The 16,858-nt window shown below is 41.5% G+C and overlaps 1 protein-coding gene across 4 annotated transcripts in view; it reads left to right on the top strand.

Moving 5' to 3' along the window:
- The window catches only part of upf3a (UPF3A regulator of nonsense mediated mRNA decay), a 69,380-nt gene that overhangs the window by 33,692 nt on the left and 18,830 nt on the right, over positions 1-16,858 (top strand). For 2 of the 4 annotated variants that reach the window (XM_087988142.1, XM_043691793.2), the window contains exons 6-9: positions 12,129-12,227; positions 12,612-12,667; positions 12,761-12,931; positions 16,023-16,183. In XM_087988142.1, coding sequence (XP_087844268.1) covers positions 12,129-12,227; positions 12,612-12,667; positions 12,761-12,931; positions 16,023-16,183 — 487 coding nt within the window. The remainder of the gene's footprint in view (positions 1-12,128; positions 12,228-12,611; positions 12,668-12,760; positions 12,932-16,022; positions 16,184-16,858) is intronic. The other 2 variants (XM_043691795.2, XM_043691794.2) reach the window with 1 other exon arrangement.

Here is a 16,858-nt window from a genome sequence, read left to right as displayed (position 1 = left end):
TATTTTCATCACTGGAGGGCAAATGAGGCTTCAGTTTAACATCTCATTCAACAAATGTCACTTCTGATGGTGCTGTGTTCCCTCAGCCCAAGATTATGTACTGAGTATCTGGAGTGGGTCTTGAAACCGGAACCTCTGGCTCAGTGGATTTAGTATTACCACCGAGTCAAGACTGACATTTACATTACTTTCTTGATTTTCTATTTTATAGCACTACTTGTAGAGCCCCGTTATCCCATACTTTCTTTTAAAAGCCATGCTAACTTTCCTCCCGTCTTTTGTGAGTGATCTTTCAGATTTCACTCCCATCTTGAACGATATGTTTAATTGTGCCAGTTATATTTCTGTTGTCTTTCTTCCAGAATAGATGATTTCACACTTCTGTGTAGTGATTGTAGCGAGGTCAGGGATGCCAGGTGAACATTGTAGAATTTGAGTTCCCTGATCAGGTCTGTTAATCTGGTCCAATCAGAGAGCCTTGGCTGATAGATAAGAACAGGGGTGTCAGAGATCCTGTTCCCTCTGAAATTATTTCACTCTGCATTGATTTTTTTTGGGATGTGTCTACCCTTTTCAGTAGGCGAAAGTGAGGACTGCAGTGTAGTGCTGGAAAAGCACAGCAGGTCAGTCAGCATCCAAGGAGCAGGAGAAAGAATGTTTCAGGCAAACGCCCTTCATCAGGAATGAGGCTGTGAGCTCAGGGGTGGTGATATAAATGGAAGGGAGATGGGGTTGGGGGAAGGTAGCTGAGAGTGCATAAGGTAGATGGAGGTTGGCGAGAACGTGATAGGTTAGAGAGGAGGGTGGAACAGATAGGTGGGAATGAAGATGGACAGGTAATGAGGGTGGTGCCGAGCTGGAAAGCTCCTGAGGAAACTGGTGAAACTGACATTGATGCCGTGGAGTTGGAGGGTCCCGAGGCGGAAGATGAGGCGTTCTTCCTCCAAGCGTAGAATGGTTAGGGAGTGGCAATGGAGGAGGCCCAGGACCTGCATGTCCTTGGCAGAGTGGGAGGGGGAGTTGGAGTATTCGGCCACGGGGCGGTGGGGTTGGTTGGTGCAAGTATGGTGCAAGGGGCGGTGGGGTTGGTTGGGAGATGTTCTCTGAAGCACTCTGCAAGTAGGCGTCCTGTCTCCCCAATGTAGAGGATGACCGCATCGGGCACAACGGATACAGTAAATGACATGTGGAAGTGCAGGTAAAACTCTGATAGATGTGGAAGGCTCCTTTGTGGCCTTGGACAGAGGTGAGGGGGGAGGTGTGGGCGCAGGTTTTGCAATTCCTGCTGTGGCAGGGGAAGATGCCGGGAGGGTAGGGTGGCTTGATGGGGGGGTGTAGATCTGGCAAGAGAGTAGCAGAGGGAGCGGTCTTTAAGGAAAGCAGATAGGGGTTGGGAGGAAAATATATCTCTGGTGGTGTGGTCAGTTTGTAGGTGGCGTAAATAGTGGTGAATGATGCTTTGTATATGGTGGTCGGTGGGGTGGAGGGTGAGGACCGGTGGTGTTCTGTCCTTGTTACAGTTGGAGGGGTGTTGTTCAAGAGCAGAGGTGCAGAAGTGGATGAGATGTGCTGGAGGGCCTCATCAACCACATGGGAGGGGAAATTGAGGTCTTTAAAGAAGGAGGTCATCTGGAGGTCATCTGGTGTGTTCTGTGGTGGAACTGGTCCTCCTGGAGGTGGAGGAATTGGGAATAAGAGATAGCATTTTCACAGGAGGCAGGATGGGAGGAGGTGTAGTCCAGGTAGCTGTGGGAGTCTGTAGGTTTGTACAAGATGTTAGTGTTGAGTCAGTCATCATTGATGGAGATGGAGAGGTCCAGGAAGGGGAGGGAAGTGTCTGAGGTGGTCCAGGTGAACCTAAGGTCGGGGTGGAATGTGTTGGTGAAGTTGATGAACTGTTCAGTAGTCTGTTTGTGTTCTCCTGAAATCTATGATCCTCTTCACTGTTTTCAAGTTTTGTATTGTTTTGCAATTGTTAAAATTATGCTATTTCTTTCCTAGTCAAGGACATTAATTAATATGTATGACAAAGAGCAGTGGTGCTATCAACCTGGGCTAAGAGTGCATGTTTCTCTCTCGACTGATAAATAACTACTCACTGCTACTCTGCTTTCTGTCTCTTATTCAATTCGATTTCATATCCATGCTGTTACTTTAATCTCCAGGTATCAATTTTACTATATGGTACTTATTTACCATTATCAGCAGTCCCTTGATGTGTGAATGACACTTACTCACTTACAAGTTTCTGTCATGGAATTTCATAGAATCCAAAAACATAGAATGTTTACAGTGTGGAAGAAGGCCATTTGGCCCATCGAGTCCATATTGACCCTCCGAAGAGCACCACAGGTAGACCAACCGCCTGAATTTCCCATCACTAATCCACTTAGCCTGCACATCTCTGGACACTATGGGCAACTTAGCATGTCCAACCCACTTAACCTGTGCATCTTTAGACTGTGGGAGAAAACCAGAGCATCCAGACAGCAGACACCAGGAGAATGTGCAGACTCCACACAGATAGTCTCCTGAGGGTGGAATTGAATCTGGGTCCCTGGCACTGTGAGGCAGCAGTGCTAACCAGTGTGAATGATCATGTGACTGAGTAGCCAGATTTCTGACCTGCTAATCTTTGTGCATACATCCCACGAGGTAATGCAATTTGGAGTGCAGGATTTGGTTACTTTTCCTTCATTATTTGCTGCTGCTCTGTCTCCATATTAATGTTAGGACTCAGTGTTGTGCAACTTGATGGACAAGTGATCTCTTCTGAATTGCCATTAAGCTCTGTTGTCATTAAGGTCAATGCAGTGCACTTCAATGAGAATTTTAGAATGTTCTTGAAGTGTTTACTTTGTTCTCCCTGGAACAATGGTCATTTGAGAGTTTAGAGAACAGGGCCTATTTGGAGAGAGGAGAAAGTGAGGTCTGCAGATGCTGGAGATCAAAGTTGAAACTTTATTGCTGGAACAGCACAGCAGGTCAGGCAGCATCCAGGGAACAGGAGATTCGACGTTTCGGGCACAGGCCCTTCTTCAGGAATAAGTGTCTCTCTATTTGGAGAGACACTTATCAGCCATCTAGACAGGTTCCAAACCATCAAAGTTGATTTTGCTGGAATTTTACAGGCCTTTGACTGAATCTGGAGGATGTAGTTGCTGATGGAATTTCTTCTAGTGCACTTATTTGGACAACATACAGTCTAAATCTCAATGCAGTGCGGTAAAATGGTCATTGCAATTACTCTATACTCAAGGACTTCTGTTAACCTGGGGATTTGGGAAGTCTTTTTGTCAAACTCTCATTGTGTTAGTTTAGAGAAGGCTGAATTAGCACATCTGATCCATTGTTGATTCACTTCATCATTGGCCTTTGGAGAGAAATTTTGAGCACCGTCTGCACCTTGGCATATTGTCAAATGCTTGTTGAAAGTTCATCAGCCACTCTCAACAATGCTTTCTCTTGATTTATCAAAAAAGTCAGTCAAATTCTTTTGGGTTTAATAAATCTATGATGACTGTTTTCATTAACCTATGATTTTCCAAGTGACAGTTAATATTTTCCTAGATTATAGAGTCAGTTTTTCCACTGTAGGCAAATTTTTCAACACGTGAAACATTTGCAACACTCCAGTTCTCTGGTGTCCCTTCCAAATCAAAGAAGGATTGAAGGATTCTGATTAGAGTTTCCAGTATTGCCACCCTTCTCACAACAACGAAGGATGCTTCTTATCCAGTCCTGTCATTTTATCAACTTTGAAAGCTGACAATCTCTTCCTTTGCTGTTTTTATCTTATCCAATTTCTCCACTCCTATCTCTTTCCCTGTGACATTGACAGCATTTTGTTTTTGCAGAAACAAATGTAAAGTACTCATTTTGCATCTCACCATGCCTTTTACATTCTATGGCAGATTTCCTTCATGAACTTTTTTTTGACTCTACCTTTTATGTGACCTTCCTTTTACTCTGTGTTTATTAAAGTGGTCAGTGATCATTTTTATGGTAAATTTTAAACCTTTCTATACAATCTTCTTTGACCCTCTTCCTTTTTCAATTCTGATCTGTATTTGTCTATTCAGCTTGCAATTATCCTACTTTTTCTGTTTCATTTTAATTTCAATGCCTTTAGTCATCCAGGGAATCTAGCTTTGGATATCCTTCCTTAGCCTGTCCTGGGAATGTTTTTAATCTATGCCCAAATGATGTCTTCCCTTCTTGAATACTTCTTAGTACTCATTTTATTGTTTTATCTTCCAGTCAACTCTTGCAACTGACTGAAATTTGTCCTTTTCCACTTGAGGATTTTTGTCTTTATTTCTTGTTTCTTTCCATAACTACTGTAAACCTAATGTTATACCTTGTACCGTAAGCAAAACATCTATCTCCATTTATGACACTGGTATAGGAAATCCATAACGTTGAAACTAAAACTTGGCTACCTTTGATCTGAAAGTGGCAGAGCTGAAAAATGTGTTGCTGGAAAAGCGCAGCAGGTCAGGCAGCATCAAAGGAGCAGGAGAATCGACGTTTCGGGCATAAGACCTTCTTCAGGAATGAGGAGGGTGTGCCAAGCAGGCTAAGATAAAAGGTAGAGAAGAGGGACTTGGGGGAGGGGCGTTGGGAATGCGATAGGTAGAAGGAGGTTAAGGTGAGGGTGATAGGCTGGAGAGGGGTTGGGGGCGGAGAGGTCGGGAAGAAGACTGCAGGTCAAGAAGGCGGTGCTGAGTCCGAGGGTTGGGACTGAGAAAAGGTGGGGGGAGGGGAAATGAGGAAGGTGGAGAAGTCTGCATTCATCCCTTGTGGTTGGAGGGTTCCTAAGTGGAAGATGAGGCGCTCTTCCTCCAGGCGTCGTGTTGCCATGGTCTGGCGATGGAGGAGGCCAAGAGCCTGCATGTCCTTGGCGGAGTGGGAGGGGGAGTTAGTGTTCAGCCACGGGGCGGTTGGGTTGGTTGGTGCGGGTGTCCCAGAGGTATTCTCTGAAACGTTCCGCAAGTAGGTGGCCTGGCTCCCCAATGTATAGGAGGCCACATCGGGTGCAGCGGATGCAGTAAATGATGTGTGTGGAGGTGCAGGTGAATTTGTGATCGATATGGAAGGATCCCTTGGGGCCTTGGAGGGAAGTGAGGGGGGAGGTGTGGGCGCAAGTTTTGCATTTCTTGCGGTTGCAGGGGAAGGTGCCGGGAGTGGAGGTTGGGTTGGTGGGGGGTGTGGACCTGATGAGAGAGTCGCGGAGGGAGTGGGCTTTCTGGAACGCTGATAGTGGAGGGGAGGGAAATATATCCTTGGTGGTGAAGTCTGTTTGGAGGTGGCGGAAATGACGGAGGATGATACGATGTATCTGGAGGTTGGTAGGATGGTAGGTGAGGACCAGTGGGGTTCTGTCCTGGTGACGATTGGAGGGCCGGGGTTCAAGGGTGGAGGAGCGGGAAGTGGAAGAGATGCGGTGGATAGCATCGTCAACCACGTCTGAGGGGAAATTACGGTCTTTGAAGAAGGAGGCCATCTGGGTTGTTCGGCATTGGAATTGGTCCTCCTGGGAGCAGATGCGGCAGAGGTGAAGGAATTGGGAATATGGGATGGCATTTTTACAAGGGGCAGGGTGGGAGGAGGCGTAATCTAGGTAGCTGTGGGTGTCAGTTGGTTTATAATAACCGTCCGTGTTGAGTCGGTCGTCCGAGATAGAAATGGAGAGGTCTAGGAAGAGGAGGGAGGAGTCTGAGATGGTCCAGGTAAATTTGAGGTCGGGGTGGAAGGTGTTGGTAAATTTGAGGTCGGGGTGGATGAACTGTTCAACCTCCTCGTGGGAGCACGAGGTAGCGCCGATACAGTCATCGATGTAGCAGAGAAAAAGGTGGGGGGTGGTGCCAGTGTAGCTCTGAAAGTGGCATCCATGTTATCAGATTGCAGAAAGATGGCACAGGCTTCACTGGAACATGCAGTAGACTTGGGATGGCTGGAGGAACAGAGCCTTGTTTTCTGTTAAGCATTTTACAGCCTTCTGGACTCAACAAAAGTTCAACAACTTCAGACCATAAACTGTCCTACAATTCCCATCTGGCCTTCAGGGTCTCGTTTTCTTGTTCTTGCTTTCAGCAAAGTTGTCTTGTATTCTGCTACCTACTATTAATAATAGCTCTGGATCTTTCTCTTTACAATTATTGCCACTCTGTGACACCTTGAAATCTCACACTTTTTAATTCTCTCCTGAACTTTCCCCATCTCTTTCTACAGTTGAAAGGCCAGATGATGACATAGTGATTTTGTCTCTAGATTTGCCAGGCTAATGCTTTAGGAACATGGATTCAGATCCCACCATAGTAGTGGTGAAATTTAACTTCAATTAATCAACCTTGAAAATCTTCTCAGTGATGCTGACCATGTTAACTATATTGGATCTTGGAAAAACCTTTCTGATTTACTAATGACCTTTAAGGAAGGAAATCTGTCATTCTTTCTTGTTCTGGCCTGCATGTGAATCCTGACTGTCAATAACATAGTTGACTTTTCATGGCGCCCAAAAATGGCCTAGCAAGTCCTCAGTTCAAGGGTAATTAGAGATGGACGACAAATGTTCATCTTGTCAATGACACCCATGCTACAAATAAAAAAAAAGAAAATAAAACAGGTCACTTTTTCACCTCTTTCATTGTGAAGAAAGATATTATTGGGCATTAAACTTTAACTCTGTATGGAATCTTCCCTACCCTGACATGGTGTGAGAAATGATGAGAAAGACACTTAAAAGTAGAACCTGATGCTTCCATTCCACAACTACAGTCCAAACAATGGAAGCAATGCTACATAGCTACCAGATTCATATGCTAAAATATAGGTATGCAAGGATGTGGTCAGTGATGTGGAAGGGAGTCTTTTCTTGGGGGTGGGAGAGTTTTTTGGTTTTACTGGTTGAATTCCAGTTCCAATGTACCATGAGAACTTTGGTTGTGCAAACATACAATTGAATAAGGCCACATACTTTGGACATCCTTATGGTGACATGACTGTGAGCTCCTGGAGAAGCTGCCATACCACATTGTATGAGGGTATAACATGAGGTTTCATTGCTTCAGATGTGAGGGCTCAGGAATTCCTTCAATAAAATAGTGTTATCTTTCTGACATTCCCCACAGATTATCTGCTCACAGATCCCACATTGGAGTCTTTGTCGCCTTGGTGCAATTCCAAAGGCAATGTAGGAGGAGACAGTGATTACAATTTTGTCAACAAGTCCAGCAAACTCTAGACGCTGCCTGCAAAGGTAGATAAAGATGGACCAAGAAAGCAGAGAATGAGACCTCAGCGTTACAAGCATTGCTGTCATGTTCAACTGTCTGAAAGACATCATCAACAAACTGTACTATCTGTTGGAAGAGGACTTGTGCTTAGAAGGACTGGGTGCCATCCCATTCCAGTGGTCATCAAGGTTGAAGAGGCCCTCAATCTTTAGGTCAGCTGCATATTTTAAGGAGCAACTCAGGACCTTTTGAGGCATCGCCAAATCCTCCACTCAAATATGTGCCATTTTTCTCCAAAATGCAGCTTTTCACATCATTCCCCTGTGACAATGAGAATCAAGCAGCTGGGATAGTGGGATTCTCCTCCATCACTGGCTTCCCTTTGGTGCAGGGTGCTATCAACTGCACTCATGTTGCTTTGAGAGTGGCCTACCATCAAGAGTTTGTCAATAGAAAAGCTTTCCAATTAACAGGTATCCAAATTGTATGTGACCATTGAGGCCAAACTCTGGAGGCCTGCAGCATATTATCGTGAGGCTGCCATGACTCTTACTAGTGAACTCGTACACTCCTGTCTCCTTTCAATGTCCTTGATCCATGCAGTGAAGGCTGCTAGGAGCCTAGGGGTACCCTTTCAACATGGCTGATAATGTCTTTACAAAATCCTCAGGCTAATACAGGATAAAGTTATAACACTTCTGACACTTCCACCAGTGGCAGAGTGGAGACCATAAGCTTCTGTAACATGAGGTTTCATTGTGTGAACTATTCTGACAGAGAGTTTTGCAGTATTGCCCAATAAACATATCCTGTCTCATTGTGGCATTCTGTGCCCTCTGCACCTGAAGCTGATGAAGTGGGGGAACAGGGACTTTCTGGACATTGGGAAAATGCAGAATGGCAGTAATCTTCTGAGGATAAAGACAAGGCCAAGGATCAGGATGTTGACCAGGAGGGCCATTCAAAGAGCATGGCACAGCAATACATTATATAGCCTAAGAAGCCAGAGCTACCCTAATTGAAACCCATTACCAGAAAGATTGAGCGGGTTTGGACTTCCCTCAATTGTTTAAGATTCTTTTAGTAATCTGGCAAAGAGCCCCCCCCCCCCCCCCCCCCCCCCCCCCCCCCCCCCGGTTAGTACAAAGGATAGATGGGCCTTGATATTTTTGCAGTCTTTGGCCTTTTGATGTCTCGTGAGCCTTGTGATTTTACTTCAAAGGATCCCACTTACAAGTATGTGCATTTTACCTGACTGACTGTTGGAGTAAATGCCAGCTATTATTAAGAACGTGTATTAACATAATACACAACACTAAGGTTAGGTAACACATCAGGTTTTCTTAAGGTATTAGGCTATCACATCCAAGTAATAAAACTGAGAACTGCAGATTCTGCAGATCTGAATCAAAAACAAAGTGCTGGAGAAAGTCTGCTGGTTTTGTAGGATTCATGAAGCGAGAAAAAGCGTTAATGTTGCTTGTGCAAAGGAGGTTGCAGTCTCTCATTTTTTTCTTGCCTTGCCACTAATTCTGAGCACCCATAGCTAGAACAATGAGGTGCATGTCTATGTGCGTGTATCTGGCAGACACCAAGTATGCTGGACTTGGCTTTCTAATGCAATTGCCAACCTGTCCATGAAGGCAGTTAGACTCACAGATGGCAGTACTGATAATGTTTCTGGTTTCCTCTATCTTTTGTTCCAGGTTACAAGTGCCTCTGACGATTGTCTCATGTTCCTGTGCTTATTTCTGGAATTTGACCAAGTTAATATTGGCTAAGACTATAGAGTTATCTTCAGTGTGGAGCTGAGTAGGTGTCTGGTCTCTAGAAGTCCTCTGATTGCCAGAGACCTGGGGCATTTCTTTCTCGACCAGCAGCAGAAATACATCAGTGATGTGCTCAACAGCATGTGTTCTCTAACTTTGAAAGTGTACACAGTGAGATGAAAGCTTGCGGTGATGGTGCAGGTGAATATCTTGCAAGTGCATCACCTTTAGGTACTTCAACTGATTTCCTCCTCAAGAGATGGAGCTGTGGGTTTCCAGTGCTGGTTTCTTTATGGAAGTTCACTGGGTCCCATTGGTGCATGTATAAGAAGAGAGGGGAAATAGGTTGTGGAGGATCCAGAAAATCTTGTGCAGAGTGAATGGTAATACAGTGCAATGAAGCTTCCTTTGTTGGTTGTCCATCACAATATCTCCATGTTGTATAAGCAGTTGTGCTCTTCTCCACTCAGATCTACAACTTCTTCATAGGGAGTAAGGAGCCCAATGTCCTATTTCCTCTCTTCCCCCGCCACCACTACCAGTCTTGGACTTCGGTTTTAGACCAATTTTTCCTACAGTCAGCGAAAAACCGAGTATGCTGGAACTGGATGGAAGAGCAAAAGTGTTGACCAGAGCATCAGGATTGCCAGGGATTAGGAACCCTGCAGGTCTGTGTCCTTTGCAGTGCGTGGGTCTGTGTGTGATATTGTTTCCCTCTGAAGGACCTCATATCATTGGATCTGGTACCCCCACCCCCCCACCCCACCCCCCAAAGGTTGTGGCACTTAACTTTTTAAGTTGTCCATTTCAGGTGTTGTTGCAGCCATAGTGTGGTGTACTTCCAATTTTCAGTATGGTGGAATAGTGGCGTCCAGCCTCAGTCTCATGTGGACGAAGCTTTGTACATCCAGATCGATTCCTCATAGGTCTACCATAACAGCCCACAGGCCTTGAACCTCTCCAGGTCCCAATTCAACTTTTCTACGTGAACCTGCATGAGCCTGTCTTTATCTCAGCGCTTGGTATATGAGGTGACCATGCCTGGTAGAGTTATACACTGTTCCCATTCCACAATACCCCATTTCCATCCCACCTTATTGTCTCCCTTCATTGTTATCACTCCCCCTTCCCTTCACCAAGAAGCCTCCCCCCCCCCCAAACCCAATGAATAGGTTCTAAAGCCTCCTTCCCATGACAGCTACCCATTTTGTTCTTCCCCACCTCCATTTCCACTAATTTCCCTAGTCTGACTGACCATGGTCTACCCCCTTCAGCCACCTCACTGGGCAGCTAGGACAAGAAATTCCAAAAAACCCTGAGAGAGTCATGTACATCCGCCCAGCCAAATTAGCCCCACCCACACACGGGCTGGCAGCTATAGAGCCACAGGATTGACCATGTCCCATTCCATGGACAGGACAGATACAGATCCCCGCACTGGGAATACTCTGATTGGGCCTCTGACTGTGGCCAATCCCCTGGACTGGAATCAAAGGCTGCTCTTGACTTATTGTGTCAGAACTGACTGACTGGCAGGTGCCTCTATGAACTTTATTAGGACCACTCTCCTAAGACATTGAGACATAGCTGCTTGCTTGTTACATATACGGTAGGTTTGCTGCATAAGCTGTTGGCATGTTGCAGGTGTGAAATTGATATAGCACATTGTCAATCAGCAGGATGTATACTCTCTTGACTGAGGCTGCTGACCAGAAGACAAACTGCCTAGTCATTTGACTGCTAATTGGCTGTTTGCAACCAGCAGTGAGCTGAAAATACCAGTATCCAGTCTGACTTGTATTTTGAGAACTTATGATGTCTAGTTTAAAAGGTTTGTTTGGTAGAATAGGAAGCTGTATATTAATGAGGTGAGCTGTGACTTCAATAAGGTGTTTGACAATTTATAATCTCCCTTTATTGGCAACTCGCAACTGCTTAGAGAGAAACTTGCTTCTGTGTCAAGTAGATACATAAAAAATGCAGCAAGGTATTCCTGGGCCTCATCAGATCTTTTACACAATTCAACCACAAATCTTGCCCCTGGTTCTGGACAACCCTTGCCAGGGCAGGCATGTTCACAGCATTTATCCTTCCAAGCCTTGTAAGAATGCTTATATTTGAATAAGATCACCATTCATTCCTATTAACTCGAGAGAATATAGATACCCTAAATTTAAATTTCCTTGCGGGACAATCCCTCTTTACGAAGAATTAGTTTGGTGAAACTCTTGCACTGTCTCTCTGGTAAGTATGTATTTCCTCTGGTAAATCCACACAATATTCCAAGAGTGGTCCCATGAAGGCTGTTTGTAATTGCAGTAAGATATCTTTACTCCTATCCTCTAATCTTCCTGTAAAAAAAAAAAGTCCAATAGACCATCTACCTTAATTGCTGACTGTACCTGTATATTAACTTTCAGTGATTAAGGAACAAGGACAACCAAGTCCTTTTGAAGTTCAACACTGCCCGGATTCTCAGCATTGAAGAAATACTCAGTAATTCCATTTCTGTTTTTCTGACCAAAGGACTGTAGAGACTACAGTTCATTGCCTATAAGGTTATGTGAAATGCTCTATAAATGCACATTCTTTCTTTAATATTGTTTATATCTGCCTCTTGCATATTGAACTAATGGATCATATGCAGAAATGTCCCACAGTCTGATCTGATTAAGATGTAATCATCATCCTTCAACCAGACAACCAACTCTTATGTACATTTAAAATAATATGTCTCTTTAGTGAATAGCTTGGCAGTTTGAATATTCCCCGATATTGGGCAGTATCAGCCTACTAATTGAATACATTAATTTGTCTGCTCTAAACTGACCGGTATAAATGTGCACACAGTTTTGTTCATCCTATCTCACTCTTCCTATAACCGTTGCATCATAGACAATGCATGTATAAATCTATCATTCTTAGTTTTGAATAATGAAGGAAGGGCAGAGGATGACAGTTAAAGTGCTAGTTAAGGAGCTAGACTTGGCATAGGCAGAATGGGCTGGATGGCATCTTTCTGTTTTGTGAATTCTGTGATTCCTTGCAGTACTGGGCTCAGTAACTACTCCATATCTTGGTTTATATGTACAGCCTGAAATTTTGTTTTTTGCATTGCTAGTGGGTACAGACCAATTCCTAACACTGGAGAATGTCTATAGCCAGGAACTTAAAGGTGTAAGCAGAACTTGGAAGCAGCTGCGTGTCTACAAGAACACAGGTGCGCAGTTGCTTTAAAGTCACGATTGTGACTACTGAACCACTGCATAATCGCACTTCCTTCAGTATTGTCAGTTTGAGATCTGTTCCACAATGTTAATTGGGTTAATTCAAAAAACAACAGTCTTAATAATTAACAGAATGGCCTCCTCAGTGATGTACTTAGTTTTTAAAAAATGATTAGCAATTAACAAAACCTATTGATATTGAAGTTAATCCGAATCTATTTTTGAATTAAATATTAATGAGATTCTTTTAAGAGATGTAATAGCAATACAGTTTTGCATGAAATGATTTTAAGCTGTGCCAACATATTTCATTTTAAAGGAGTGATCTAGAATTGATTGGTTTGGAAAACTAAATTTGATTCCTGCCTTATTCCCAGCCAGGAGAACCACACCACTTCTGGAGTATATTAAAAACAAGAAGCTTGAAAAACAGGTGGAACTTTATTTTTAAACCTATGTTCACTATAAACTTTAGCATTTGGTCCTAAACTTGGTATTTTGCTCAATTAAACTTGTTATATTCCAGCGAATCAGAGAGGAGAAAAGAGAAGAGAGGAGGAGGAGGGAGCTGGAGAAAAAACGTTTAAGAGAGGAAGAAAAAAGAAAACGTAGAGAGGAAGAAAGGCGTAAAAGGAAAGAAGCAGAAAAACAGAAAAAAATAGCAGAGAAGGAAAGAAAAGAAGAAATAAAAATTAAGGTTCATATCTTTGTAGATTATTAGCACCTTTTAAAAATATTATTCTTTCTGTTTTTGGTATCTTGATGAAACATACAATTTACATTTACCATTGCACAATGTCCCCAATAGCATAGGACAAATATTTCTTAAAATGAGTATGCTCCTCACCAGCGGAGAAAATGAGGACTGCACCACACTATTCGATTCTGGTCCTCACCAGTACCCCTTCACTTTTATATTGCAAAGTATACAAAATCATGAGATATTGCATCTCCTTACCAACTGATTCTTCATGCGTGTGGCTATTCAAGTTAAAAGCTTTGATAAGATTGGTAGCAGATTATTTGATTACAAGGATGTTACAATTGACCCTGTCCCTAAATGGTATGTAAATATGGGTATTTCATGCCAGAACTGTTAATTATTGACTAACCTTTATTTCCTGAGTTTAGAACCATTGAGATTAGTTGTTGCACCCGTAATGCCACCAAGGCGGTAATTAATTAAAATTGCACAGGCAGAGCTTAAAGCTTGACCTTATCAGGGATATTTTGCCAGAAAACACACTAAGCATTTCACAATTTTTTTTAAAACTTATGATATTCAATTTTACATTTCTGTTCTCACATTAGTTTGTGAAACAGTGAAATAAGAAAAGCAACAGCCATAATTAAGATGCAGCAGCCGTGTTTTAAAAAGTCCTGCAATGATTAAGATTGTTTTAGGAATGGTTCCTTTGATGACTTTTAAAAGAAAATTAGATAACCATATTTCATGCAAACCTTGCATCTTGTCAAAATTGGAAACATATTTGTATACTTTATTTCATTGTATTTGGGATACTGGGCAAGGTTGTCACCTAAGAGCTCATGTAACAATTAAGGAATCAGGGTTACAAAGTCAAAATTGTGCTATGAATGTTTAAAGAAGAAATCCCAATGTCGAGCAATTAGTCAACACAACTACACTACTGGATTTTACATTTTTAAACAAAACAAAATTTGGTAAAACATATAAATTAGGAGCAGGAATAGGCAATTCAACCTCGAGCCTGTTCTGCCATTTGATATGATTATAGCTGATCTTGACATCAGCTCCACTTTCCTGTCTGCTCTTCATAACCCTTCAACCTATTACTCATTTAAAAACCAGGCTATCTCCTTCTTAAATGTATACAATGTCCTGGCATCCATCACTCTCTAGGATAGTTTATTCCACAGATTTACAAGCCTTTGAGAAGTAATTTCTCCTCATCTCTGTTCTAAATCTGCTACTTATTCTAAAACTATGATCTCTGTTCTAGATTGCCTCACATGAGGAAACATCCTTTCTATGTCTACTTTGTCAATCTAATAACATATCATAAACATTTTACATCAAAAAACTGATATTCGTAGCAAAAAAAACTCTTCTCACTGTATATCACAAATATTATGGGATAGCTGCTGAAAACAAAAGTTACCGGTACGTGCAAAAGTCTATTAGAATCCTTCAAATTCACTGTCCTGATCAGTTGCACCACTGAATAATTCATTCCAGTCATCCAGGCTGCATATGTGGTTAGGAAGAGACCCCTGAAAAACTAAGGTCAACTTATACCTGAGATCTACCTATACACAAGTATATATGCTATGTCCTTTCTTAATTTTTAAACCTTTGTCAGATGGCAAAGTAAGTAGAAATAACTAATCCATTTGGTGAAATGTTTGAAAAGTTCAAATTGACAGTTATTAACTTGTTTTCTATGTCCCTTTATGCTGCAAGAATAATTTTAATGTTAATTATTACAGTTTGCATGAATTTTCATTGTAATCTCCATTTAAGTGCTGGCATTTGGATGAGTAAAGAAGTCTTAATCACTGTAATGATCAAATTTGGTTGTATCTAACATTCATCTGAATTTTTATTGTTTAAATTCTAAATTTCCCAGTGCTATGCAGGTTTTTATAAGGTTTCTACTGAAAGAGAAGCTGACATTGTTCACTTAAGGAAAGCAACTTAATTGTTTTTCTGTACCTGATGCCAGCTAACTCTTTCATTTCAGATGTATTTAAATACAGGGATCTCAATGCAATTTCCCACTGATTGTGGTGTTGATCAGCGTAACAGTGGTAATGTGCATATGGAAATTAGGGGAAAGGGGGCTAGAGATGCCTTGCTTTGGCTTTTTGAAGTTTTTCATCCTGTAGAAATTCGTTCTTAAATGACGACAGGGAAAGAAGCTAGCTAGCTTGGTGAGTATCTGGTAAGTTAAAGCCTACTCTATTCCTAAAGTTCAAAATAGCATAGGACTAGCGGTAAATTTGATAAAAGTATAAAAAGGAAATGAGTAATTGAGTTAAACATTTAATTAAAGCACATTCTGCTTCTGTTTCTGGTCAGTGACAGTGTGTCTGTAGCTGAGGAAAGTAAGGGCACCCACAGTACAGGAATGGAGATTCTGTTTTTGCAATTGTCCAAGAGGTTTGAGATTCTTTTGGTACTTTGGATGAGTGTGGTTGAGCTAACTGACTATGGCATCATGTATAGGAAGCATTTCAACTTGGGGGGTGATGAGCAAAAAGCTATGTTGTGGTAGTTGGGAATGGTATAGTCAGGGAGATTTGATGCTCTTCAGTGCAGCAAAGATTGTAAGTCAAAAGGCTGTGTTGCCTATCCAGATACAGTCTTCAAGAAGGTTGTGAAGTGTTCAGTAGTTAACATTGGCCTGCTTTTATTTATACTAATTGACCTGAAATGAAGAATAAAAATTCGTTGTTCTTCAAGCCCTGTTTTCCCAGAAGTCATTTGGATTTCTACTTTATTTTTGTCTTCAAACTTTGAAATATAATGTTGTTCTGAAGCACTGTGGAAGCGTTAAACAGTCTGGTAGCTTAGAGCAATTCCCAGACAAGTTTTGATGTTTGCTTACTGGGTATGTCACCATTAAAGGTTTACCTAGAGATCATGGCAAGTTTGACAGTTCCTTGAAGGTTTGGAGAGTTCATACACATGAACATAATCTAAGGTAAATAAGCCAAAATAATTCTGAAATATAAAGGTTTAAAATAACCCCTAAGTGTAAGTTTTATAATCTACCTTTGTTATTGCATTACATTGTAATCTTTAGTTATTAAAAAAGGCTGATAAAGAGGAGGAACAAGACTCGGACAAAAGGAAGGAGAAAACGGAGGATGGTGACAATGGAAAAGGAAAATGGGAAAAATTGTGTTGCCCAGGAAACCTGCAAGGAAAACGGCCAGAGATTTCGCAGAAAGATGTCAAAGATAAGTGAGTTTTAACAAATACAATCGTATGATATAAACAGCAAAGTCTTTCATTGTTGGCTAAACTGATATTTCAATCATGAAAGTGAACACCATGATTTTGATGATTTTGAAAAAAATTGACAACTATGTCAAATATATTGTTAAGTTTAACAGAAAAATACTTTGAAAATTGCTTGAATTATTTTTATGACTCATTTATAATTGTGCTATTGTTGTGACTAATTTGCCATTACAAACATTTTCATATACAACACAGCCAAATTTGTGGTTTTAACATTATTTTCATTACTAAATCAAGCTGGAAAGTGGAGTTTGCTTTTTAAAATGTTTGAAATTCTAAAATTTCTTTAATAGCAAAAACTACAATTTTTTCAGTCAGTGTTTCTTTTAATTATTGTATTTTCTCTGTATTTCTCAATATCATAGTTATTTCTCATTGTTTGATATACAGAGAAGTGATACAAATGTTATGTGCGTTTATTTACATTTATTAAAAACATTTTATTCAGAGCCCTGATTTGTTTAAGACAAGGACCGCAGTTATTTTCACTCAAAAGAAGTGGAAGACTTAATAAATGGTTTACCCTCTAAAAGGTGACCAACATGATGTAATTGTTTTAAGTTACAGTTATCAAATAATTGGAAATTTTCTGTTTATATGCAATTAATCTGAAAA

Source organism: Chiloscyllium plagiosum, unplaced genomic scaffold, assembly GCF_037043375.1.
Source record: "Chiloscyllium plagiosum isolate Xiang-an unplaced genomic scaffold, Cpla_swu_hap1 HiC_scaffold_6, whole genome shotgun sequence".
Taxonomy (NCBI): domain Eukaryota; kingdom Metazoa; phylum Chordata; class Chondrichthyes; order Orectolobiformes; family Hemiscylliidae; genus Chiloscyllium; species Chiloscyllium plagiosum.
The sequence above is the reverse complement of the archived record's forward strand: the minus strand, read 5'-3'. Positions and strand labels throughout refer to the sequence as shown.